The sequence below is a fragment of the Sardina pilchardus genome, chromosome 23, assembly GCF_963854185.1.
Source record: "Sardina pilchardus chromosome 23, fSarPil1.1, whole genome shotgun sequence".
Classification (NCBI taxonomy): Eukaryota; Metazoa; Chordata; class Actinopteri; order Clupeiformes; family Clupeidae; genus Sardina; species Sardina pilchardus.
In genome coordinates, this window is record NC_085016.1 from 20,340,615 (window position 1) to 20,368,085 (window position 27,471).

The 27,471-nt window shown below is 46.7% G+C and overlaps 1 protein-coding gene across 1 annotated transcript in view; it reads left to right on the forward strand.

Annotated features, from left to right (window-relative positions):
- Positions 1-1,886: 1,886 nt before the first annotated feature.
- il1rapl1b (interleukin 1 receptor accessory protein-like 1b) overlaps positions 1,887-27,471 on the forward strand; it is a 257,239-nt gene continuing 231,654 nt past the window's right edge. The window contains exon 1 of the mRNA XM_062528616.1: positions 1,887-1,968. Within this exon, the coding sequence (XP_062384600.1) occupies positions 1,887-1,968 (82 nt within the window). The remainder of the gene's footprint in view (positions 1,969-27,471) is intronic.

A 27,471-nucleotide genomic window follows, 5' to 3' on the forward strand; every position in this document is an offset into this window, starting at 1 on the left:
ATTATTAGTGAAGACACACAATGGCCCACTCACAGAGGACTTTTTGTAGGAGTGTGGGGGTGGTGATGGTGATGGGGGTGGTGGTGTGATGGTTAGAATGGCGTCATGTTTTGGGGAACTGCCAGCTCGGAGTGGCCTTGCCACCATCTCTTTGGGCTTTCTCTTATGTCTTAACAAGGGAAAGACCCCCCCCCCCCCCCTTCTCCTCTTGAAGGCCTCCCCCTCACACCCACCCTTCACACTCCACATCGTGTGTGGACCCCTTTGTCAAAATGAAATGTCAAGTCGAAGTTTTTCAACATGGTGGTGGACGTGTCAATTAAGGTGACAGGCCTTTTCTCAAACGGCCCTTTCACGTCTCCAAGGGGCGAATGTGCCTTAGTCCGATTTTGCCCGTTCTCGATGGGGAGGGGATAGCTAGTGGTGGTTGTGACAGTTGGGGAAGGGGGGGGTAGTGGATTTCATGACAGAACAACCCCTGTCACATGTTTGTCAGTCATACACTCTTACAAGGCCTCACTCACTGCAAATGCAGGTGGGCAGGCAGGCGGGCTAGCAGGCACTAGCTTAGCCTAGCCTAGCGCAAATGCTGCTTTTGTTTTTACCTCTAGAAAATGACTTGCGCCACATGGCTGTCGGCAGACAATGAGCGCGCAGGGCTGAACATCACCAGCGTGTGCCCAGCAAGCCAAATGACACATCCTGACCCTCCCCTCCGCCATGTGGGCTGTTGGGCGTGCGTGTGGGTGGAGGGCGATAAGCTTGAACAGAAGTGGAGAGAAAAAATACGGCGACACACACACTGGCAGATGAGCCATGAAGGCTCACTGCGGTACAAAAGAGCCGAGAATCCCTGGCATTGTTTCCCACCCGAATGCTTTTTGGCAGTCGACAAACATTCCTGGAAGAATGACTGGAACTAGTAACAGAAATTGTAATTTTATTGCTGGCATATGTGTGCAGTTAGGAACAATACATGCGGAGAAAAAAAACGGGAGAAAAGGAGAGAGGGAGCGAAAGAGAGACGTATCGCTGAACATATACTGACGCTGGAAGTGTTAATCCTATCCACATACTCTACAGCTGCGTCAAGCTCACGTCATAAGAGCTTCGCAAGGACATCCTTTTTTCTGTCTGGTTTCTGTACTCAGCAGTCTAATTCGGAGTTCATCTCTCACAATGGCAACTTCATTTGGGCATTTGGAGATGAGAGTAATTTTAGATTGACGTTATTTCTCCAGTCTGTGCACTTGGTTATAAAAATGACCCTTTGATCTTTCCGTAGTGGGCAGCAACAACATGCTGCAAAGCCTGCATGAATGGGCAGCATTGTTAAGGCCATGTTGGGTCATCCCTATTTCTGCATCCTACATACGTCCATAGATATGGAATGATCTCATCACAGTTACATTTAGACTGGCATGCATATGTGGTTTGTGGACTGACATGACGACATGGGCTTTCAGAAATTCCGTCGAATATTTTGCAGAAGATATTACAGCACAGCCAAGTGAATAGTTAAGAATTAAACAGCAAAGTGACAATGCGATAGCTGTGGATATCTAACCTTATACTGCTTTAAACCTGATCTGCCATGTCATTTTCAAGAAAATAATTTCATTTCGACCTGTCTCCCTTTTTTCTGCTGACTCATGCTCTTTTGTATAGGATGGTCACCTGGCTCGTCTCTCTCTTTGAAATTGTCTGAACTCTCTGCCTCAGTGAGAGGACAGCTGTTTGGTCAGCCGTGTCGAACTCCTGACACCTGTTTGACTCTCTCCTTCTCTCTCTCCCCTCCCTCTCCCTCCTTCTCCCTCCTTCTCTCTCTCTCTCTCTCTCTCTCTCTCTATTTGTGTCCCTCTCCAGGACCCAAGGACAGGTGAAAAATGAAAGCTCCCATCCCTCTCCAGATCCTGCTCTACGCTACTGTCATCAGGAGCTTGAAAGTGGTGTCAAAGAGAGGATCAGGTAAGGCGGCTCTGCTCTGCTGTGCTCTGCTGTACTGCGCTGTGACCAGTGCAATTGAGCGGGTACCACTTGCCTTTCACCCCTGAAGTGTTTTCTTAGACCCCTGTTTTGGTCTGAGCTCTATGTCCGGAACTGATCCAGAATCAGTGTACCAAAAACAAGATCAACAGAGATTCTTTCTCAAACTGATGTTTTGTATTCATGTGAATCCACAGCTCGGCAAACATTGGTTTGTTAATCTACTGTGTTTTGTATGGGCTCTGCAGAATTATGTGAACTTCGCTGTGTTAGGTATTTCAAGCTTTTGCTATCAATGGATTGTAGTGGCAATAAAATTTCAATCATTTCTTCTTCGGCTGTGCTTTGTTTGGGGTATAAGCACGAGCAGGAGGTTTCAAAAAGCATTTCTGAGCATTCATGCATTCAAAAAAAAAAAGGCAGAAAGGAAAATAAAACAAATCAAGGTTAGCACATTAGTCAGACAAGGTGTCTGCCCACCCAGTGACACTGACAAACAAGCCCGTTGGAGAAGCTCATCTTTCGGACACACACCCATGGGCGTCTGGCCTCCTCCACCTCCCTCCACCTAATGTGTGACTTTCTGTAATGGCCGCTGAAGCCCGGCGGACACCTTTTTATTCCCGGGTGACTGTGTGTGTGTGTGTGTGTGTGTGTGTGTGTGTGTGTGTGTGAGAGAGAGAGATAGAGACAGAGACAGAGAGAGCGAGGGAGAGACAGGGAGGGAGGGGGGAGAGAAAGAGAGAGAGAGAGAGAGAGTCTGCAGCAGAGATAGACAGACAGACAGACAAACAGACAGACAGATAGACAGACAGGGATATTAGCCTGTCTGCTGGCGTGGAGAGGGTGGTGGAGGGGCAGGTGTAGGGGGTGGTTGAGTGGGCAGTGGACGAATAAGTGGAGGGTGGAGAGAGAGGTGGTGCGATGGGGGGGGGGATGAGGGGGTTAGGAAGACTGACCAGCTGCAGCAGAGGAGGATCTGATTCAGGTGGTGTGTGTCTCTACACTCCATCTCCACCTGACAGACTGTTGGGCTAACGGCTACTGGTCCTGTTATATCTGTCTGTCTATCCATCTTTTTATGTGTCTGTTTATTTATCTCTCTATCTACAGATAGACAGTCTATCTGCTTATTTATCTATTTACATCTGTAGATAGATAGATAGATACATTAGATAGATAGATAGATACATACATTAGATAGATAGATAGATAGTCTTGTTAAATTCGGATTTCAAATAGAGATTCATGTAGAGGAATGAGAGTGGAAGGAAGATGTTTTTGATGAATCTGACCGTCCCTAAGGTAGCCTTTTTTGCAGCGCGTTTGTTGTTAAAGTAGGTCACCCTCGCTTGGCTAATTGATTCCCGTTCCCCTCCACTAAAACGTGTGGCCAAATGCTTCTGCTGCAAAAATAGAAAACGTTGCCAGCCTGAGCTTCTGCTTTTTAGTCTAACCGTGCCGCAGCCTTCGCCGTTGACAGCAACAACACGAAGCACCCTAGGCCTCTCCTCCTCCTCCTCCTCCTCCTCCTCCTCTTCCTCGTCCCCCTCCTCGTCCTAGTCTTGGTAATGGCCCGGAGCAGAGAGGTACAGAGAGGTGGCCGGAGCCCCCGCCGGGGGGACAGATGGCCCCTCTCCTCACGTGGAACGGGGCCCTACCACGCCGCCATTATCAGCTCTAATCTGCAGCAGCGGGAAGCCACGGGGTGGCATATTGGATGTGTCGCGTGGGAACACAGTTAACGTGGGGCGCGCGCGTGTGTGTGAGTGTGTGAGTGTGTGTGTGTGAGTGTGTGTGGAGCGGGGTGGGGGAAGACACATTGAAGGTGGTGCACTGACGCATTGGATGTGGGGAAGGAAAAGCGACTGCAGAGTCTTGGAGGAGCAGCCAAACGCTTCACCCCGTTGGTTGACCTCACGGGGGCTCACATGGAGAATGCATTAATAATATCCATATATTAGTATCAAAAAAGATGTTTTAAATGGACGTAGTTTGCTTTTGTCAAAGGTCAAGTGTTCTGAGGCATTTTAAGAGGAAACAACATTGTATGGCAGATGGAAAGCTCATATAAATAGATGCAATTTGCTGCAATTCAATTGACTCTGTTTGTTCCAAGGCCACTCGTGGATGTCTATAGGTTATTAAAAGGACCACCGACAACCATCCATATGTGCCACCATGTAGATTCAATCACTCTTGGGTCATTGGGTGACCTTTTATGGTATTTACTCCCTGTAAAAAATGAGAGAGAAAGGTCAGGAAAGCATGTAACCCATTAATCAAATGCTGGCGTTTTTTGCCCTCTCCTCCTCCTGTGTACCGTGGGACCCATTCAGGAGGCTGATCTGTCGTTAACAGGCCCCAGTAGACAGCAGGACGTAGAGGTACTCACTGGAGCTTATGTATTAAAGATACAAAAAAAACCATCATTCTCCTTAGTTCTGTGAGAAAAAGAACTGCGACACAAAGTCCAAAACGGAAGGCACATGTGCTTGACTTTTTTTTTTATTTCCCTGCTCGCGTTATTATCCTCCCCCCCCCCCCTCCATCCAACCCCCCATCCTCCACAACTCCTGGGCAGGTTGGACAACATGCTTTAGCTGTGGGCGCTAGCTGGGCTTAACTCTGTTTTCTTTGTCCGCGCTCCCTTGGGCGTGCTCCCAGGTGGTTGGCGGCGGCATGGCAGCCCGGGCGGGGAAAGGGATTGGCAAAAGTTGGCCCGTAATAAATGGAACCCCCCACTCCGGCTGGTCCAGATCGCTCTCTATTGTTCTCCGACGCCTATTAGAGGGCCGGCCACGGCTTCTCCATAAATCACCTCGCCTCTCTGCGAATCTCCGGCAGGGAGGATATTTGACCGTGCTTGTTTATTTTGTCCGTTTATTCATATTGCAGATTATATGTTAGGAAATTGTACATTCACAAATTCATTAAATCCTTCATTCATTCCTTTTAGGTATTTAACCAGATCCGAATACTCTGAATAGTATAGAATCTATACCCTACATTTAGTCACAGACTTTCCTACCTCTAGAATCTCATGGTACTAAGGTTCATCATGCACCCATATTTATGGACCATATCCACTGCCTTCTGTATGCTGATTCTCTTTGATGGTGATATCCGCAGAAGCTCTATCCCCCTGGGTCTTATTCTTATCTTAGGTTCCGCATCCAGTGAAAGCCTCGTGTGGCTTATGGCGACGGTGCTGTACAGTAGTCTACCTACACAACTCAATCCATCACATCGCTCTACATTGATTTGCCAATCTGCTTCCATATTATTATGCGTGGGGTGGGGGGGCACGTAGCCATACGATGAATTTTTAATACATCACAACCTTGCGTTGTGTGTATTCATAATTCCCCTATCAAAGTCCTCCCCTTCCCGATGAATTTTTATTGGCTGAAAGGAACGAGTGTGATGGTGGTGGTGGTGGTGGTGGTGGTGGTGGTGGCACTGCTCGTGTTGCTGATCATGGCTTCTCATAACTGTCATCAGCACACAGTTCCCTCCGGGCTCGACGTGGCTCGTGAAAAGGGGCCCCCTTCCTTCCCGGCCCTCTCACCTGTCTGCCCCTGTCAGACGTCCTGCCTGCTGATATGGACGAAATGGCTGACCGGAGAGAGCAATTATAATTTTACTAATGCAGCAAATGCTGGGCGCGTCAAAGGAGAGGGGCGAAAAAAAAATGGAGGGGAACGGTCACAGATGACGAGCGTTTGACGAGTCCGTGCCGTAGGTGCGGCGCGATGGCTTATGGGCTATACGATCGCTTCCTCAGTGAGAATGGAGATGTATGTTTGTATGTATGTACAGTAGGCTACGTGCATGGCAACGTTATCAGCTGAGTGCAGCGTGTTTACTTCGCTTTAGGATACACCCTTTCAGAGATGGAGCCTGACGAGTGCTCCAAGGGGTATCTGTGAAGGTTTTGTGTGGCACCGTAACGGCAGGTAACGGCAGATAAAATGACCGCGATGAAAGAGAATGAGATAAGTTTGACACCGCCACGAGGCTATATTCCCCTCATTCTATCTGTTTCCCTTTCCCCTCACATTTCCTGTGAAACAGGACGGGATAACTTTTTGATTTCCTTCTTTGACCTTATTTCCCCGCTTTTTGGTTTATTTGCTCCATTCCTTTTGATCAAGAGATGTTGCAAAAAGAATATTTCCATGCTTTAGAGCTGGAACGGTTTCTGTCTGAAATATTGACTCGAAGCGTAACAAGTTCACTATATGTCACCTTTGAGTTTACTTTAGATCTGCAACAAAAAATGTAAAAGGAAGCATGTACGTAAGATGGGGATTTTCAAGTTATAATGAACATTTTTGTGTTTTTGGTCTTGCACGCTAATTGCGACCCTTCTTGTCTGAACAATGGCATTTTTCAGGTCTCACAATGTGATTGGAAGGAGAGATTGGCTCAGAAGCATGTTGAATGATGAACATCGGAAGTTGTGGCATTCTGCTAATGCAACTTGCCATTACCATACTGAGTGATAAACTGTCGCGAAATTTTTGAATGGAATCCAATGAACATTGATATTCACACAATGGTTGATGAACCACACTGCTGCTTGCTGAGTCCCCGGTCTCTTTTTTCTTCATTGTATTTCTCCGTCTGAACGCAAACACAATAGGTAGGCATTCATCTCACTTGGCAGCCATCTTATTTCCCCAAAATCTTCACAGGAACATCCTGATTCGCCTGACTTCATAGGGCTCAAGGTGGTGCAAACTTTTCTTTTTTTTTTTTCGTTAAAAAAAAATCCCAATTCATTTTTCTTCCAGTTTTGAACCACACTGTGTTTTAAGTGAGAAGTTAATTATAAGAGTATGTGCGCTGCGTATTGAGGGTTGGGGGTCAGACTGTTTTTCTCATCTTCAAATCCAGTCAATGCTAATTTTATCTAATAAATGTAAGTGGAAAGACGATTCTTCAGAAAATTCAATTAGGTTGTCATTGATGTAAAAGGGTATTATACTGCCAACATCAGTCACTCGTAGTATTTGATATTGGTGTTTCTTTGTTGGCTCACACTGATTACTTCATGAATATCACACGTGTTGCCATCAGCGAGGATTTCCTTAGCTTCGTTCCCTCAAATCCCATGACAGTGATGGCGATAAATTCAGATTACATGACCCCTCATGCTGGGAAGGTCAAAGATCACATGGTTGCACGTCAAAGATGACAGGCTGGATATTCTTAAAAGCACCGCTCCCCCCCCCCCCCCCCCCCCCAAAAAGAGATTTCTTTAGGGCAAATTCATCTGCAGACTTGATTAGGTCTCTGTGACAAATTATGTTCTGTCATGTGTGTGGTACAAAGGCACATACCAGCAAATATAGAGAAGAAAGCAACAATGAATGCTGTAATAATTTAATTGCGTTTATTTAATTATTTTTTGTCAGTGCACATTGCCATGTGCTCTGAACTGATGGACCACCCAGTGCGATAATCTTTTTCTTGTTTTTGTTTTGTTTTTGTTGGCTGTTTTAAACATAGGCTACTGTGAAGTCCTCTAATTGAAACACAAACTAACATTTTTTTTTCCAGGGTTTGTTTTGTTTTTTTTAAACGTTGAGTTGACATTCAGAGCGTTGCCGTGGCGCCCGGTGATTGACAGCTGCTCCCCACATACCCCTCTCCCACATGCAGAATTTATTCACTCCGAGCAAATAGTGTTTGCCAGTGGAGGATAATGGCATCGCTTATAGTTCCCACTTTATCAAAGCTGATTGAGTGATCTTTACAAAGCAGCTAGCAGCGCAAGTGAGCCGGCAGTTCCCATTAGACTGTTTCAAATCTGTTAAGTTTGAGTTGACATATACAGTTTCAAAGTGTATTTCGTTACTGAAGTGCTTATATGGTTATGTGCTTTGTTGTTGGTGTGTATGTGCATGTGTGTGTGTGTGTGTGTGAGAAAGAGAGAAATAGAGAGAGAAAGAGAGAGAGAAGGACAGAGAGAGAGATAGAGCGCAGTCTCTTGTTTTCAGTCGGAAACAGTAGCTAGAGTTTTTCCGACATCCTTTTAAAATCTCCGGCTCGGCTGACTTTTAAAGAGTCGGAGGGAGAGGATGTCACAACTAGTTCATCAGCCCCAGACAGGGCGAGCCGCTACCGCCTCGGACCTGAACGTGGCCACTCACAGATTGACCAATAAAACGAAGAGGCCTTTAATTGGCGACGACAGTGAGTTCTAACAAGGGATGTCAGCACCACACAAATTCAATTACGGCTGTTCACTTGACTTTGTAATTGATATTAAAGGATGTTAAATATGGCGCTGAACTGTCAGCGAGCGACAAGGGGAGGTTGAGCCCGCACGGGCGAGGTGAGGTGCCCTTGCAGAGTACGGGCCTGCAGCGTGCATGGCAGTCACACTGAACGAGCTCAGGGAGAGTGAGAGAGAGGGAGAGAGAGAGAGACGTAGACAGAGAGACGTAGACAGAGAGCGAGTGAGTGAGAGAGAAAGAGGGAGAGAGAGAGAGACAGATAGAGAGATGTAGACAGAGAGTGAGTGAGAGAGAGAGTGAGTGAGTGAGAGAGAGAGAGAGAGAGAGAGAGAGAGAGAGAGAGAGAGAGAGAGAGAGAGAGAGAGAGTGAGTGAGAGAGAGAGAGAGAGGACAATGCAGTATTGCTGTTGTGCGTTTGCGAGCACCTCGGCGGTAGCTGTGAGCGCTGTGCCAGAGGCATTGAATTGGGGTTTTGAAGTCAACCATACAGAATATTTATGTTCGCAACGCTCCCATGAAATTACCTACAGCGGCGAGGGGGCATGCGTCAATGAATAATACATTAATAATGAAAATGAAACAGGGAAAGGCTTGCAGGGTACGCCTCGATTTATCGGGTAAATAGTTAGCCACAGAGGTACTTAGTCGGCACGCCGCTCTGAAACGGATCCGGGCCGGAGCGGGGGCCGCTCCCGCGCCGCACCCCCCGAGTGGCCCCCGAGTTTCTTTCCCGGGCCTCGGCACGACGTCAGCGGCGCCCGTCCTCTCGGCGAGGCGGCATGTCTGGCGCGGCTGGGCGCTGCGGGGGGGGGGGGGGGACTCGCTGTTTGCGAGCATATGGCGACACAATTGGAACAAATAAAATTTGCGCGCGCCAGTTTTCAAGCTGGGGATCTATTCCGCAAATTAATTTATAATTAGATTCCCCCCCTGGGTCAATTCCTTCAATTTCCAACCAGTTGTGGTATTGATTCCCCCCTCCGCAAGGCATAATCTACCCTCAGTTCCATCTGCATACTGACGCCTTGCTGCCTCCATTCTCTCTCTGCTCTCCTCTCGGTTTCATTGACCCTCTCATCTGACGGAATAAGAGGCAAGAGTATTTCCTGTGCTGTGATGGTAGAATTGCATGTTTTTGTCCTCTCAAAGCCCGTGTTTAGTGTTCTTAAATGGCCATTACAGTGTATTGATCAGGCTTCGCTTCTGACTCCTTGAGCTGGCTGCCCCTCATGACGGTGGTGGTGATGATGATGATGATGATCGTGATGATAATAATTAGTACTCAGGATCATTTGAAAAAGCGATAATCCAGCTGTTTGGCTTGGAGCCACATGTCTTCGCTGAGCAATGGTTACACGTGCAAACATGCTTGTTTTCCTGTCTCTCCACCTCCCTCACACACACACACACACACACACACACACACACACACACACACACACACACACACACACACACACACACACACACACACACACACACACACACACACACATGCACACAGCCTCGCTTTTCATGTTGAGGGATCATTCTAACAGCTTTGTGGTCTTACCGAGGGAGAGATTGATCAATGGCACATGATATTGGAAATTAAATTGTTGGCTAAGCATGGACTAGTATTTTTCCTCTGGACACCAGTCATTAAGAGTGTACTATTCCCCTTGCCCCTCACCCAGATGGCTGCCAGAACCTAAAGAGAGAGAGAGAGAGAGAGAGAGAGAGATGGCTGTAGAGGGATATCATTTGTAGGAGAGGAGAATTTGAGGTGCTTCTGTATTACAGTCTATTTACTGTGTGTGTGTGTGTGTGTGTGTGTGTGTGTGTGTGGGAGAGAAAGAGAGAGAGAGTCAGAGAGAGAGAGAGAGAGAGAGAGAGAGAAGACGAGATGGACAGAGAGATAGAGGAAGAGACGCTCACGCTGCCTCCCTGCTGCAAAAAGGTGATCAATGTGGAGATTTATTACCCGCGGCTGCTCCCCAGGGTCTGCTTGCGGCTTTGTAATAGCATTACATGACTGAGACCATGGTAAATTGGCAGACAACAGCTCTACTGGGATGGCAATAACAAGATGGCAAAGATTATCTGTAAACTTGAAACTGGCCAGTTATTAGCCTTTTAGACCACCATCAGGTCTTTGAAGATAAACACTTTCCCCAACATATAATTTCCGAGACCAATCTAGCTCCTGGCTAAGCTTGCATGTGGATTCTGTGCATGTCATTATCTTTTGCCAGTGATATATAGCAGAGTAGCGAGCTGTCATCATTTCGACTTGATGTATGGGTATTTGATGTTGTATGTCCATATATGAAATGCTTAAATGAATTCCCCAGTTTGCTATTTAAACTACACTCCTACTGATTGATTATTCTTTTAATAGCTTTTCCAGCCTTCACCACAAAAGTTTAAAAACAAATTGTAGTGATTCACTGATATTTTGCCTTTGGAAGTTCATAATTCTCATTAGCTTGACATGATTTTTTGTGTGGTTTGTTTCATTGTTCCTGGAAAATGGAAGTAACCATGGCCAATCTCAGTAGTCGTTTGATCTCTTTTTACAGAGAGTGCACCCATAAATTGCCTTCTTCTTTCTCTGGACTTTGACAGGAAATCATCGTTGGCACACTTAGGCCAGATGATTTGACATTTTTTGCTAGACAGCCTAGCTGTAAGCATGGAATGCACAACAGATGTTGAGGTCCGGTCTCCACATCTGATAATCAATATTGAAATTTGTCTTTTTCTCTCTCATCTTCCCTCTTCCTCCCCCCCCCCCCCCCTCTCTCTCTCTCATTTCTCATTCTCTGCCTTTGGCAACGTTTGTGCTCCCAAGGTTCCTCATGATGCGGGATCTGCCCTGAAGAATGATTGGGGGGGAAATAGCCCGAGACTGACAGGACATGACAGGCCCGTGTCTCGGAACATTTAAAACCCTGTGATGAGTGTCAGGCGCGAGGCCTGTTGTGGTGCGAGAGAGCATCCCTCATCAGTCCTGCCCCGCTCCTTCCCTCGTGGCTTATTCGCCAAAGCCTCAAATGTGTTTCCAACGTTGGGTTTCGAAATGTTCTCTGACAATCCTACTGCTTGGCATCCAGGACTGTCTCTTTTCAGACTCTTTTTTCCCCCCTCCTCCGGTCCTTTATACATTGGATTGTTTTGTTTTTCTCCCCCGTTCTGTTGGCTGTCTCTGTTCAGACCAGGTTAGTTTCCCCTGGCAGTGGTGCTTTGTCATCTGTGTTGACCTGTCATCAGCGGGCTACAATTCACTGCACTCACTTGACAAGTGGCGCACCCATGAGCGGAGACCTCGTGTGTAGTTAATCATTGGCTAAATCACGGGAAGCTGCGACCTGTTTAACCTCCCTCCCCCCAAGAGTACCGAGTATACCGCACAGGTACCTTTTTGGTGTGTCTTCTGTGTGGGCATGACTATGATGTGCAAGATTAGCACACCTCTCCTGCTCTCCTGCCCTCCTCCTCGTCGGTAGAGATGCAGCACTTTATAGCCTCGGTAGAGTTGAGTTGTGTCATGACGAAAAAAACAAAACAACTATTGTGCACTTTCTACAGTTTGTGCCGTATCTTCCTCACAGAAAAAAATAGCGTGAAGTTGAATAATAGGAGCATTAATAATGGTCTGTGGGTTGCTATTTTGGCAGAGAAACGGTCTTCTTGAAGTTGCCATTGATTGTAATTAAAATGAAAAGAGTTTGAATGTGAAGCAGCAGGGACACTTTTTCTTGTGCCAGCAGATTGGAGGTTGAAAATGAGGTCTTTTTCAAAATTAAAGACGACAAAAAAAGCCCTTCTTAACTTCTCCTCAAAGCATTCAGTCTGAACAATGGCTCTAAATGACTGAAACACACTTGTGCAGTTTCATTAAGCACACAGCCGTGATTGATCACTCACCACACTAATTAAACTAATGCATTTGTCTTCTCTCTCTGTCTCAGCCATCTCTAAGCCACTAAGGCCACCATCAGTCCACGTCCTCAGTGTCCATCCGAAATGTCAGAGAGGAGATGAGAATGACACAGTGAACCTCTGCCATGCCATCGAGTTGCTCTATGATGATTGACGACAGTGCTAATTTCAGATTCCCTGTTCGGTATTGTGTTGTGCTGCGTCATGGTGCCTGTTGGCTTCGGCAGTTGTGTGTATGTCAGACTCACGAGCCTGACAGCTGTTTAACGTACCGCGGATCTGGCCCTGATGAGGTTGGGATCCTTGGCAAAGTCAGCTGCCATCTTTGCGTCAATGTGTTCACAGTTATCTAATGTACTTCACGTTTAAACTGGTAATTTCCCAAGCTGTTATAAGCTGCTAATGTGTCCCCTGACATGGCGTATATCTGAAAATTACATGATGCCAGCATCAAGAGTAAACGAGTAGACTCTAATTTCAGAGTACATTCTAATTGTAGCCTGAAAATAGGAGCGGTTATGCAGTGGTCACTCATTTGTTTACGCTAATGGACATTTGAAATGCCCTTTTGGTTTTGTTGTTCGTAGGTAAAAAGGTGATTAAAATTATGTTGTTCAGTTCAATTTGCATACTGCTGATGTAGCCTGGATATTGCTGGTGGCGTGCATTTTGTTGCCGTTTTGTTTTGCAACACTTTCTGTCTGAAATCTGGACGAGACATTTGGTATCAATTGATTTTTCGGGGGCAAAGGCTTGCGGGTAAACAATGAGGATGAGTAGCCAGTGATTAAAAGACGAGCCAGGGCATTGTGTCGCAGTCGGCTCGACATTTTGGTTTGTTTATTTCCTGTGACTTGCTGATACGCTCATTTAGCCAGGGAAATCCCACATCCAGGGCAACAGAAAAAAAACAGGGATCATAGCCATGCGCCTTAGAAAAGAAAGATAAATACGGAATCATTCAAGCCTGTGAATGTTCTGAGGAGTGCCTTCGACAGTCAGGCGGGCGTTTGTAGCCAATTTTCAGGATTATATGTGTTGTTGATAATGAGCTTTCGACAGGGATTGGATTGAGACATGGAGGAGGCCATTACTGTCTTTCTTGTCGCCTAATTGCAGAAAATCCTGTCCAGCTTTCAGGAGAGAACAGCACACATATACACCCGTCGCAAAAGATTTCTCCAAAATAAAAATCTGGGAGATGTAGGAGGGTTGTAGAAACTCACAAGGGCCCTTCTGCGTCCTTCTATATCTATCTATATATCTCGCTTTTTCTGCTGCTCACTCACTCAAACCATCAAACCTTTGCCAAGGAGAAGTAATATCCTGCAGGTACAGTACAGAAAGTCTTTTTTTTTTTCATCCGCAGACTTGCTATCTGGTACGTCAGGCATATAACGCCAGAGAGCTGAGGCACGGCTGTAAGAGGCTTCAGTGCTCTGAGAGTAGTAGTCCTGCTCTCGTCTCTCTCTCTCTCTCTCTCTCTCTCTCTCTCTCTCTCATCCCACCTCTCTCTCTCTCTCTCTCTCTCTCTGGCTGTCTCTGAGTGCATCAAGCTCTGACAGTGATGCCTGCTAGCGCTGATTGCTACAGCATTGTTACAGATGCCCAAAGGCTAGGGCTACGGCACTGCTCAAGCAATAATTACCAGCAGCGATCTTATTCCCATACTTCTTGTGGACTTAATTCCCCCCTCTCCAGGACTCTGATGTTTCTACCTGCAGTGTCTTCGCTGGCTAATGGAATGTTTCCCTTTTTTGCCTTGACAAAGGAATTGGATTACAAGCTAATGCTGGAGTTCCCCTGGTGTAGCGTGTAATAAAAATACATGCCGCCTTTGCCACATGCTGCGGTTGTGTTGGTTTACTGGCCCCCCATAGGGTCATTTTACGTTACTTTTAAAATTGGAGTTTGGAAGAGAGAGAGAGAGTGAGAGAAAAAAAACAAGCCTTTTTAATTTGAGTTTGTAGATATGTTCAGATTCCACATGGGATGTAGGACATATCGGCGAAGGGATCACACAAAAAGTGTCACTTCAGATCCAGCTGTACTGTGACGAGGCTGACAATAGGGCTTCAGCAACTGTATCAACTTCAGGGACTAATCAAGGATCGATCAATTGGCATCTCAATTATACAATTACTTCCTGCTGCGTTGGCTCCTCCAGACATAATTTGAGTTGCAGGGGCTGTAGCGGAATATAATATTAGCTCCACATCGATCACAGTGGGCCTGCATTGATGATAAGAACTGGAAGATGCTGGTCAATACTCAAGCTGAGCCAACTTTAATGGTCTCTTGCTTTGCCCTTTACTTTAAAAAACCCATTGTGTAAATGTCATTCTCCTTACACACAATTCTAGTTTGAAAGCTATTGCATGTCTGGACGTAGTTGAAGGCCAGGACTTAGTGTAAAGTACATGGATGAAGCAGGTCTCTTCTGTAGACCTGGCACCTGTTCTTTGTTACTGTAAGTGATTGTCCCAGTTAGCAGTTAGCATAAATTATAATGATGAATTTGCACTCACAGAGAACTCTGAGTGAATGGCAGTGATTTTTCCTAATGGCAAATAAATGTGACATCTGATTGCCACTCCAGGAGGATTACAACCCAGGAGAGTGAAGAAATATGACTGGAACATATGTACGCAGTGGTGTGCCACAATCCAGTCTGAGCTATCTGAGTACTCCAGATCATATTGCGTCTGTTTGCAAATCTCTACTGCTCTCTCAGAGGTCCACTTGCATTTTGCTGGCAGATCTCTTCATCTCAGTCTTTGCTCAGATATTATGTGGGGAGCCATCAGTTGAGACTCTCAGCTTTGGCTGGTTTTTCTGGTGGACCAATTAGCAAACAATGGCTAGTGGTTAGAATGATGGAAGAGAAAATGGCCGTCAGATCAATACCATGGCTGCACATGTTATTTCAGTCACAAGGACAAAGCCATGGAAACCACTAGGTCTTAGGGAGCTCAATGTAGGCTACCCGATGTCTGTGGTCATCCTCAGCTTTTACATTGAGCTGATCCAATAGCGTGAAATATAATGTTGACCAACGGTCGTTAGCGTTAGCGACAGCGCCAACACCATCAAACGTCGGCAGACCACAAAAGGATGTAACAGAAACTTGTGGGAGACCCGATTCAGGCTAGAGGTCCACTCCATTAATTATTCAATATTGAGTGCACGAGTGAATCTCCTCCTGATTTCCCTCTCCTCCTCTCCCCTCCTTCTTCTGCGTTCTCTCGCTCTGTTTCTCTTTTATTAGACTTAGCCCTGGCAACTAGTTGGCTGCTTCCTTCCCTGGTGTCTAACTCCATAACAACAATCTGCCGCAATTCCATTCTGGGTGAATTCGTTACACCCTCTGCAGATTTCGCTGGCTCTGACTGGTTCTGTCTCTCCTCCTCTGTTTCCTGTGTGCGCTCCCTCTACCTCTTCCCCTCTTTTTCTCTCTCTCTCTCTCTCCTTACCCACTCTTTCTTCTTCTTCCTATTTATTTCTCTCTCTCTCTCTCTCTCTCTCTCTCTCTCTCTCTCCTTTAGTCTGTTGGCGGAAACGGGAGATTGTTTTATAAATGAGGCAGTCAATGGACAGACACTGACCATGCAGTGGCAACTCTCATGTGAATGTCCCCCTTCGCTCCCAAACACACACACACACACACACACACACACACACCTCAGCCTCACACTCTCCTTTCAGTTTGCCCGAGGATGAAGCTCCCCGATAAATCTCACTCCTCGCTTTCTTGCCAGCTCCTCCCGAGGTACCATCAGCAGCACTCCAAAGGCGAAAAAAAAAAAAAAAAAAAAGGAGCCAAAATTCATGCGCAGCGGCAAGAGACATTTGAACACTGCTGATTTGGTTAATGCGCGCAACATCACATCTAATTGTTAATAAGCACTCCTAGGTGGGCTGCGAATGGGCTCGGCATTTAAACGAGGCCCCGGCTCCCACGGTTTGCAATGGTCCGCTGATCAGAAAACGGGCGATGAGATTATTGTAATGTCCTCTCAATGCCAGCGTGCTTTTGCAGTGGAACTGTCACGGAGAGAAGTGTTCTGTCGCCTCCCCCTTGTCTTTCAGGGGATGCGCCTTTGATCTTAAGATAACAGGCTTGTGGAAAATGGAGCACTTTGCATGCGTTTGCATAAATTTACATATGTGTATATTCGAGAGGCCGTTGCTAAGCTTTGGACAAGTGTTGTTTGCAACCGACGTGTAATAACTTTGTATATATTGCATTAGTCAAATGCAATGCCACGCAAAAGTGTGCATGCGGTAATGAATGGTGTCAAAACAAACCACAGGTAGCGCGCTAAGATGGAGAATCGATTTCTTAGAAAGGTAAATCAAGATTAAGATAAAGCTGGTGTAGAGATCGTTGTGGTTGCTATTGTTGAAACAATTACTTGTGAGTTAAAAGGTAAGTAGATAAATAAGAGATGCTAGGCAACGGCAATCTAATTTCTCCGAGTGCTCTATAATGAAACGTTAAGCTCATGCATGGCTCCTTTCCATGCGGTGTAGAACTCAAAAAAAGCCCACATTGGTCCTCCTTGACACAGTTCTCTCTCCAGTTCACCTACATTGAGATTCTGCTTTGTTATCATGCCGGTTCAGTCTCATTATCACACCTCTAATGCTGCCGTGTGGACGTCAAAATAAGAGTAAGCTCTGAAGAAGTATTTCTCCCCATTGTTTGTGTTTGTACAGTGAGTTTAGTATGCACTCCAGCTTGGCTGGAGGCCCTGAGGTAATATTATTTTTTGATAACAATGAAATTGCTTTTGATAATGTCCGACGGTGGGGATTGCCGAGATGGACAGAGTCATGCTGTAGAGCAATAAACAGGATCCTCTTAACTAGATGAACTAACACTTTAAAATGATGTGACTGTGTACATACTGAAATGCATAACAATTACCTTTGTGCCCAGGAGGCAAGTGCAACACATGAAATATTCCTGCTATGTGATTTCCTACTACAATACCCATAAAGCAGTGGGGGCAAGTGGCTGCAAATGACTAGACCCACTGCGATCCACATTAAAAGCTGGTGCATTTTGCAGTTATGTGAAGTAAATGTCATTTTGCATGACTCACAGTTTTAAATCACGTTTAATCATGACTCACACTCTTAAATCCATCAGCATTGTTTTAAATACTGGGGTCCCACAGGGCTGTCTTCTGTTCTCACCCATCCTTTTCTTCAAAAACACTAATGAAAACACCTGCAGCAACAGGAATATCTCTTTTCAAATACTGACGAGAAGGCCTTGGTGGCCCTGACCTGAATGACGAGCTCTCCTTGTCCATGCACAGGCTGTCCAGAGCACTTTGGAATTGAACATCAGCAAGACCAACGTGCAGAACACCTGGCACCCACCTTATACCCCCCTCTCCAAACCTCTCAGGTTGGAGGGGAAGGTGATGGAACAGGTTGAGGTCTTTAAGTGTGTGGGCCCAGAGATCAACCACAGTCTGTCCTTCACCCAACATGCTGATGGGATATATTAAAAAAAAAAAAGCTAAAGACCTCGGGAGCCTGAAAGGTTTTAATGTTAGTCAGGAAATTTCAACAGCGGTATACTAGTCACTAATTGAATCAGTCCTCACATTCAGTGTTGCGTACGTCTTGACAGAGAGAGGCAAGGAGAAAACTCACAAAGAATAAGCAAGCAGGCAGCCAACATCACCGATACTTCTCCGAGCCAGCTCTCAGACCTTCACAGCTATGCAGTAGAAAGAAAGCATGAAGGATCCTTCACACCCCCTCCACTATTCCTTTTAGCTTCTCTCATCAGCCAGATGGCTCAGAGCACCTCTGGCTACAAAGAGAACTTACAAATAATCTTTCATTCCCACTGCAATATGAATGGTAAACAAGAAAAACACAGACTGTCACTACCTGATAATTGCAGCTTAGCACATTTATCTAATTATTTATGGATGTTTTTGTGTGTGTTATGCTCTCTCTAACCCAAATCCCTATGAGCCTCTAACCCAGGAAAAAATGTGCTGTTACCATGTGACAGACAATAAAGTTTTTTGAATCCTGGAATCCTTTTAAATAGTCACTTTCCCTTAAAACGCGCTCTATAGAGGAATGTGTTATTCATGAGCGCCCCCCCCGGCCTCTCGTCTCCTCCTCTCTCTCTCTATCCCTCTCTCTCTCTCTCTCTCTCTCTCTCTCTCTCTCTCTCTCTCTCTCTCTCTCTCTCTCTCTCTCCTCTCTCTCTCTACGCACCCCGGTGGCCATACACCACATGAAAGTGTATCTGAATAGGCCTTTAAACTTCACTCCTCGTGAGTATCGCTTCGCCCCCTACACACACACACACACACACACACGCACATACTTTACATGGCATTCGGACTATCATTTGCCTTTCAGTAAAGTATCCTGCAGCTTGCATGCTCACTGTAATTACCCAAGGCTCTTCTACCTTCACCCTGAAGCTCACTGTCTCAGCCTCCTCTCTCTCTCTCCCTCTCTCTCTCTCTCTCTCTCTCTCTCTCTCTCTCTCTCTCTCTCTCTCTCTCTCTCCTTCTCTCCCTCCACGGTGTGTCATGCTATAATCTCGACTGTACCATGTTTTTTATGCAGCGCACGGCAGGGAAGCAGCGCGTCGCAGGAATACAGCTACAGGAGGAGAGAGGGGTGTAGTTGTCAAGTGCAGCTCCACACTCATTCATTACTTCTTGCATTATTATTTCCCATTACATGTTACATTTAATGTTTTGATGCCTGTCCCCTAGATGCACGGGTGAGCGAGCGAGAGAGCGAGAAGTTTAAAAAAAAAGAAGGGGAGAAAATGATATCAATTTTGTTGATTGACAGCAGGCATGGACACAGCATGCCTCACAGTGTCTTGCCACCAGAGGGTTTTAGAATAATGACAGATATATGAGCGCAACTGAATATCCAGTCTGACTTTAGGGTAATTGCTGCCCATGGATTAACGACGGAATCCTTCACGACGGGAGAGGGGGTGGAGTGTGTGTGTCTGTGTGCGTGTGTGTCTGTGTGCGTGTGTGTGGGCGCAAGCGGGGGGTGGTGGGGGCGGGTGAAGATTTCTTTATTTATTTCATTAAAAGGAAAATTCAGCCACTCTAGTGTGAGCAACTCAAAGCTTTTGGCTGTGCAGCACGCTCAATCCCATGCTGAGACATGACAGGCATTTTTTTTCTGCATATGTGACCTTGCTTATAAAAATGAGTGCGGAACAAACGCATCATTACATCGGGGTGCATCCGAACGTGGCAGTCCAATAGTCACACAATCACAACATCAACCTCTCCATGATGTAATTGTAGTGTGTTAAACAATCATGATGACAAGTCAGTATTTTTTCCTTGTGGCCTACAAGCATTATATGACTTTATGTTTCCAATGCAGTCGGTGTGTGTGTGTGTGTCTGTGTGCATTGCTGCAGTGCCTGCTCACCACGTCACGTCTGTGTATTGAGTATATGTTTTTTTTTGTGAACTATTCTGGATCCTTAGGACAAACAGGTCTCTGCAGTCACAGATGCAGCTGTGGTGGTTACAGTAGTGCAGAGGGGGGGGGGGGGGATCCATATTGCAGGTATGGTCTGCGCCTACTCTTGCTATTGTTGAACACTTGGACGGGCTATTCCCGAGTGACCATGTGCAAGATGGAGGGAAAATGTACTCCTGGACTCGTATTATCATTGTAAGAATGTTCCAGATCTTGCTCAATATGCGGTATGCTATTTTTGTGCGCATGAGTTTTTTTTTTAAATATATTTTTTATGTTCTTATTTCTCTACAATTGGTGAGGCTTTCAAAAACAAGGCTTTTTTTTTTTTTGTTCACCCAAAGATTGAAATGTTAAATGTAATGAAAGGGCTATTCTCCTCCACGCACGTTCTGATTCCAACGCGTTGCGTGGGGGAGCCATGTCCCTGAAGGTCTCTCTCGGCTGATGTGTCGTGACTGGTGCCATGTTTTCAGCGAGATGAGATTGCTCTTTTTGAAGAGCGGTGTCGAGATGAGCGCTCGAGAGAAACGGGGGTGTCTCTGGGGCAACGCCACGACCAGGTGTTTTTTTGTGTCCCCTTTTTCACCTGTCAGTTGTTTTCGCTTAGCCTCTGAAGTGACGCCAGGGGAAAAGGCATAAACGACTAGATTTGATTGGTAAACAAAGCCGCCCATGGTCAAGTGTGTTTGGTGTGTGTGTGTGTGTGTGTGTTTCTTTTCACAGATGCACAATACAAACAAATATGGTCATTACTGGGAGATGCAAGCTCCGTCGTCTAAGTGGAAAATGATATGCTCGCTCTCAAAAACTTGCACCCCCCACATTCTGTGTAAATATTGATGCACTGTACCAGGCTCTTCGCATTTGAAGAAGAAACAGAAGCAGAGAAGATGAATATGCAACAATACTTTTTTCTCCCCCCGAAAACACTCCTTCAGTGCGGCAATTAGCATTTATTATGCTTGTATTGTCAGTCTTGCCTGAGGAAAATGCAATAGCACACCTTAAAGCAACAGCGTTGAGATAGCTGTCTTTAAATTTCACAGCTAGGGGAAATGCTTCGCATCCGGTAGACATCCACTGTCTCTGGGATAGGTGCTTTATCTCTGACAGCGACGGCCCGATTAGCACATGATTGAGGAGTGATTGGGAATGTTTTTGGTGGAGCGCACTAAAGGCTTAATTCTCGCTTCTTTCTCTGCCTTGGGAGACGAGGGGGTGTGGGGGGGGGGAGGGGTGTTTGCGGGCTCTTGGCCTGATGAGGTGTCAGACTGCTTCGCGTTTGTCAGGATCACAGCGTGTGGCCTCATTCAACCGCCCCTCTTTGGAGCGAAGTTTTCAAAACATCCTCAGTGGCAGTGTGTTCGCTTGCCCTCCCTTTCCCTCTCTCTTTCTCTCTCTCTCTCTCACTCGGTCTCTCTTTCTCTCTCCCTTGCTTTCTTCCCTTTGCCCAAGCATTTCCCCTGTTTCCCTGTGCCCACCCCCCCCCCTCCTCCCCCTCAACCAAGCCACATTCTAACCCCCACACACCCCCATTTTGAACACTGCGTTCTTGTTCTCCTTTATGAGTCCGGCTTTTCTTCGCGGGCTGACTGGAGGAGCCCTGAAAATCGGCGGAAAGCAACAATAAACCTGTGCTGCGACATGCAGAAAAGGCCGAGCCAATCTTTATTGGCTGGGAGGGACCCTCGCCAAGTCAGGGCTTTTTTGTTTCTGTGTCTGCCTCCAATGAAAACCGGTCGGAAAAGACAAAAATGACAGAGAGAAAGAGAGGGAGAAGAAATGAAAGAAAGACAGAAAGAAAGAAAGAAAGAAAGAAAAGGAAGGGGGGCAGAGTTACAGAGTGCACAAAAGGAGAGGAGAGCTACGCAAAGGAGTGGAGAGGAGAGAGTCTTTGTGCTACTGCAGTATAGGCTGACGTACCGCAGGAGAGTTGGACCGCTACCAAGCTGAGGTCCTTCTGTTTCTCTTAGCACCTCTTTCTCTCTCTCTCCCCCCTTTTCGCTCTCCATCTCTCTCTCTCCCTCTCTCCCTCTCTATCCCTCTCTCTCTCTATCCCTCTCTCTCTCTTCCTCTCTCCATCTCTCCCTCTCTCTCCCTCCTTCTCTTTACCTCTCTCTCTCCCTCTCTCTCTCTCTTTCTCCCTCCTTCTCTTTACCTCTCTCTCTCTCCCTCTCTCTCTCTCTCCCTCTCTCTCCCTCTCTCCCTCTCTCTCTCAGAGTCAGTCTGCTGGAACACGGCGTTCACCACACCAGCGCTCACCAGTCAGCTTCACAGAGGAAGTGCCATTCACTGCTAATGCCTTTTATGCCCGTTATAATGAAAAGGAAATTACCTGGGAAAACTCCCACTGCTCCTTGCTCTGCCACAACCCCCCCAGCACCCAACCCACCCCCCACCCCCCACCCACGCCCGCCCTCGCCCTCGCCCTCGCCCCTGCCCCTGCCCCTGCCCCTGCCCTGCTCCCGTTTTTGTGAGGGGAATGTCTCGGCGGGGTCAAGGCGCTCGCCCGGATGATTCTCTTTTTTTCGCCGACGCGCCAGAGCTCCGAGTCGAACGGGGCCCCGCTTTTAATTGCTCCTGGCCGTGGCTAATTAAGTTGGTCAATTTTCCGCACGCCTGCAAACGAGGGCGTCTCTGAATTCCAGCTTTTCATTAAAGCGTGGGACGGTTCAACTCCCGCAGCCCTTCAGAATTTGAAGCTGCACGATTTATTTTGGACGCGTCGTTGCATATTTCTCTTTCACGTTTCAGAATCCCCCCCCCCCCCCATATACCCCCACCCACCCACCTAGCTCCACTCACTGCATGTGCATTTGAAATATTTTTTCCTCTCTGCTTCTTTTTTTTTTTTAATTATTATTCCCTAACGTTTAAAAGGCGGCCGAGGATGCTGAATGATTTCCCAGCTGTATTCTGATCAATAAATTCTACATATTAATTAAGTTCCTCTGTCAGATCCAAGGCCTCGCTGTAATGTGTCGACTCGTTGGCAGCGCCTTGTCAGCCAATGGGCTATCTCGATGAGCCCGAGGTTTTTTCCCGTGGTCACCCTCACGGAACACCTGCGAGCCCTTGCCAGATATTTACAGGGCTGTCAGTCATTTATTTATCTTTTTATATGACGCCGAGTGACAGAACATTATAGGATTGTAAAATTGAATTAGAGGTAAAGTTCTCACTCGATGTGTTTTGATGGCCGCGGTAGAGGCTTTACGGTCCCCCGTGGTCTTTTTTAACAGATTACATTTGATTACTGCAGAAAACATAAATAAATCCGGTGGGGGGAAATAGGCCACTTTGGTCGCGGCGCCAAACGGGGAGTCCGGTCGCCCCTGCGACGCTACCTGGGGGGCTGGTGTAGTTTCACCAAGGACGGTCATCAGGTGACGTTCTCGAGTTAGACAAACTGTTTTTTTTGTGTGCTTTGGTACAAAATCATTTTGGATCGCAAAGACATCACTCAGCTCCTGTTGCCAGCGCTCGTGTGGAGAGCCAGTCTGTTTTCTCAGGCAATTTCGGCCCACCTTCTTGACTCCCCCCTTGCACAGACAAGGTGTACGAGTCTTGCCCTTTATCAAAGTTGCATTTCTTTTGGCCAGCCCATATGGAGAAGAGATAGACTCTCTAAAGCGTGCCAAAACCTTTTAGACTGGCCCTCAGTGCTTGGTTCACCATCACTTCATTTATTTCATGTCCTCTACTTTGCATAGGACAATAATGGAAGAAGCCACAAAAAAGTCACAATGGGTGAGTTCTTTTATCTGAGACCCACCATGTTTGCATAGCAATAATTTCGGAGAGTTAATTAAAAGATATAAATTCTCTTCAACTTGACCTCCACACAAGCCCAAGCATTTGCACTGCAACAGGGAACATCAGAGCTCTCAAACCTCTCTCATCGTTTTGTTTTTTGATATATTGTGTTTCATTCTATTTGTCACCGTTTTTTCCCCCGTTGGACATGTTTTTTTACCCGTCGAGCCGCTTTATAGTGTGGCGTTAACATTTGATGCCTCTCTCGGCGTTTCCTCTGGTGATTCTCTCTGTTTTGCCTTAATGCGCCCGTATTGATCCGCGCGCTAGCAAGGTGAGGTCACCGGGGCGTCCGCGGCAGCGCGCTAGCGCGGTGGGGGAGAGGCGTATCAATCTGTGTGAAATGTTGACTAGCGAGGGGCCCTCGTATTGAACCGCTCTCTGCGGCATGTCTCAATGATGGGCTTTGCGGGGGGGTGGGGTGGGGTTGGAGGGGTGGGGGGGGGCACGGGGAGGTGGTGAGAGGTTGGTGGAGATTGCAACAACCGACGGGGGAGCCACTGCCACACAGCACGGCGTCATTAGCGAATGCCCGTCGTCGTGCTGCCATGGTGCGGTGGCATCCGTCAGTGATAGAACGAGCTGCTGAAGAGTGAACTGCACCTGTGCGTTTCTCACCATACCAAGTGTTTTTTTTTTTATTTTGCCTATCACTGTGTGAACAATCACACTGGCAACGTCAAAATGTCTTGTCCAGCTTAGTGTCCTCTGACACGGTTGTTGACTGCACTATTTAGTGTGTGTGCTATCTAGGCCTCTTAGAGAAGTGACCTAAAAGTGAACCACAGGGAAGTGACAGACTAGGAGGAACATTCCAGAAGGGCTAAGGTCCGTAGTAGCACGGCATTAAGCGATGTGCCCATTATCTTTCTATTTCTATATAGCAGAGTGAAAGCGGGAAAAAAAATCGGAGGTGTGGAAATTGAGTCTTTTGGACCATTTCCTATGAATGCACTGCAGATGTGATTTTCCCTTATTGTTTGTTATTTCCAGCCCCACTAAAAATCTGCTGAGGGGAGAAGACTATTTCCTCGCAATTATACCACGGTCGAGGGCTGTGCATTTTTTTTGCAGCATGCAGAATGCCTGGGTGCAGACGGGGGCTCACAGGCCCACTGTGAAATTGGAGGCAATGAGAGCCCGCGTGCAGGTCGATCTTGTCTCCCTCGATTATGACTAAAGCAGCGGGTCACCCATTCTGTTTCCTCTTTGGCCAAATGGGCGCTTGCGGTGGGACGCCTCGCCATTCCAACGTTTTTTTTTCTGCCTTCTCAGCAGATCTCTGTCTGTCTCTCTCTCTGAAATACGATTAAGAATGGTCTCTCTCTCTGTTTCTCTCTCTCTTTTTCTCTCTCTCTTTCTCTCTGTTCTGTCAGTCATGGCTGTGGCATTTTCACTAAAGCAACTCATGATACGTTATCAGCGTCAGTTGTAATATGGTAGCTTTCTGAGGGCTGCATAGAACAGCCAATCAAATATGCTCAGTGGCATAACAAACCCCTCAGTGAGGAATATAGACATTGATTTGAAAGAGCTGTGTGGATATCTTTGTTGTCGTGATCTTTACGGCGGTCTCATTTGGCTGTGGCATTTCCTAGCGGGTCAGCTGCTGTTGTGGTGAATCCCAACGGTTCTGTGGCTGCGCTCGTCCGGTTTTGCCGTTCATGCAAATATATAGCTGATCACACTATGGATGTCTCCAGCTGACAAACACATGATTCAGTGGAGACGGAGACAAAATGGCCTCGGCCAGATTTATACCTTATTTACAAGGGTGATGACCTTCCATTTCTCCTCCCCCTCCCTGCCAGCACAATTTATTAGTGGGCAGATAGCAGGCATTAATGAATGATCATTATTTGTTTTGTTTTTTCTTCCTCTTCTTCTTGTATTCCCAGCCATCCTAGCAGCCCACAGCAGTCAACAACAACAACAGTGCCAACATAGTAAGAAAATAAAGATGTCACTTGGAAGTCTAAATATGATCAAGTCATTTAGCTATTGCCACTCTGGTAGCAGCTCTCTGATCGTCCATGGTGCCAATTATTTGTCAGTTTGTGATCTCCACAGACGTCAAATTAAGAACAACACGGCTTTAATGCTGTGTGGAGTTTATGTCTACACAACCTGCAGTCTTTCTCTCTCTCTCTCTCTCTCTCTCTCTCTGTCTCTCTCTCTCTCTCTCTCTCTCTCTCTCACACACACACACACACACACACACACACACACACACACACACACACACACATACACACACACACACACACACACACACACATACACAGACACACACCAGTAAATACCCTTATACAACCCACACACACATACACACAGTTTTCCCTTACATACTTGCACACTGTGCACACACACACACACACACACACACACACACACACACACACAGAAAGAGAAAGAGAGAGAGAGAGAGAGAGAGAGAGAGAGAGAGAGAGAGAGAGAGAGAGAGAGAGAGAGAGAGAGAGGGAAGAGAGAGAGAGAAGCAACCCTTCCCCATGCCCCGTCACGTTCCCTATTTGATTTTTTGCTGAATAGGCTTGGGCTTAGAGCATTTTCTGCTGTGCTTCCCAGCCCTCTCTGTGCCTTTTGTGTGGCTAGTGTGATGTCTCGAGGAGCACAAGGACGGTGCGGGATTACGCCTCTATGCCCCGGCTCCCCATTCTTTTAGTATGCAAATGGGAGATTAGCTTGGGGGGTCCATTTTGGCGCGAGCTATTTCTACCAGGAAGGAGTACTAATCATCCGCATCTTTATTGCCTTTCAAGAATCATCAAAAGGCATTCCCACATTCCAGTGGAAAGCCCAGTACACTTTGAAATCGGGAGGCAGAAGGCCAAACACATCGAAACACGCCACAGGCCCTTTTTTTCCCGTCAGTTGTACCTTGCGCGATGCATAACAACATTGAATATTCAACACTCTCGCTCATATTCTCCTGCGATGTGCCTGTGCACACGTGAGTGTGTGTGTGTGTGTGTGCGCGTGTCTGTGCGTGCATGTTTTGCGCATTATGAACAGTCTCTGTTGACTTTGCGTCAACATTTGGTATTGCAGCGTGCATCCGCAGCTATGTTTAGACGCCGCGCGGCAGTCGCCTCGTCCGTTATTCCGTCCGGGCGTCTCAGAAGCACTCTCGTCTCCTCCTCCTCCTCCCCTCCCGTAAAAATAAAAAAAAGAGCAAGACGCGCCAGTAATTGGCTTTGATTGGAGCGAGTGAAATATCGCAGAGGGCGCCTAAACGCTCACGCCAAATGAATTCCGCGCACTAAACACAGGCGATGAATAACGAACACATCAGCTACTCTCACGAGCATTGCAGAAATACCATGGGCAGCAATTCCACCCCTCGTCTTTGATCTTTGGGTACGAGGGAGAGGCTGGATTAGGGGGACCCTTTCTCTCCGCTGCGAAATCACTCGCCCGGGCATCTGAGGGGAGCAACACACAGATGAAGTCAACACATATAATTGAGTGACTCTTTCGACCTAATTTTCGTGGGGGTCTCCGAAGACCAATTTAATACCGTTGGCCGTGAGCAGGTCAACGCCGCCACTGATTAATCCAATCTTTTCTTCTGGGTAGTCCTTGTCTTTTTTAATTTAACTGTTCCCGAAGCTCGGGAAAAAAAAAGAGGGGGGAGGGGAAAAAAAGCTTGAGAATGAATTGTCAACCATAGGGTAATTACAGTTTTTAATAACGACATTTTCCTGGCTAATCCTCCCACGTAGGCAGAGCTGGTCAATTGATTTGGAATTCACAGTGTCAAACGACAAAAGGTGTTTCATTCTCGAGTGGCAAAAATAGCAGGGCCCCCCCTCATAGTCGCTGTAATGATGTTTACAGTTTTGTTTGTGCGGAGAAGGTTAGTTTGAAGTCGGAGTCTACGGATGTTCACTCCCAGAATCCGTGGCATGTTTCGTCCTTAGTTCCTCCCCGAATCCTCCTAGAGCCCTTTTCTACCCCATGGAGCAGG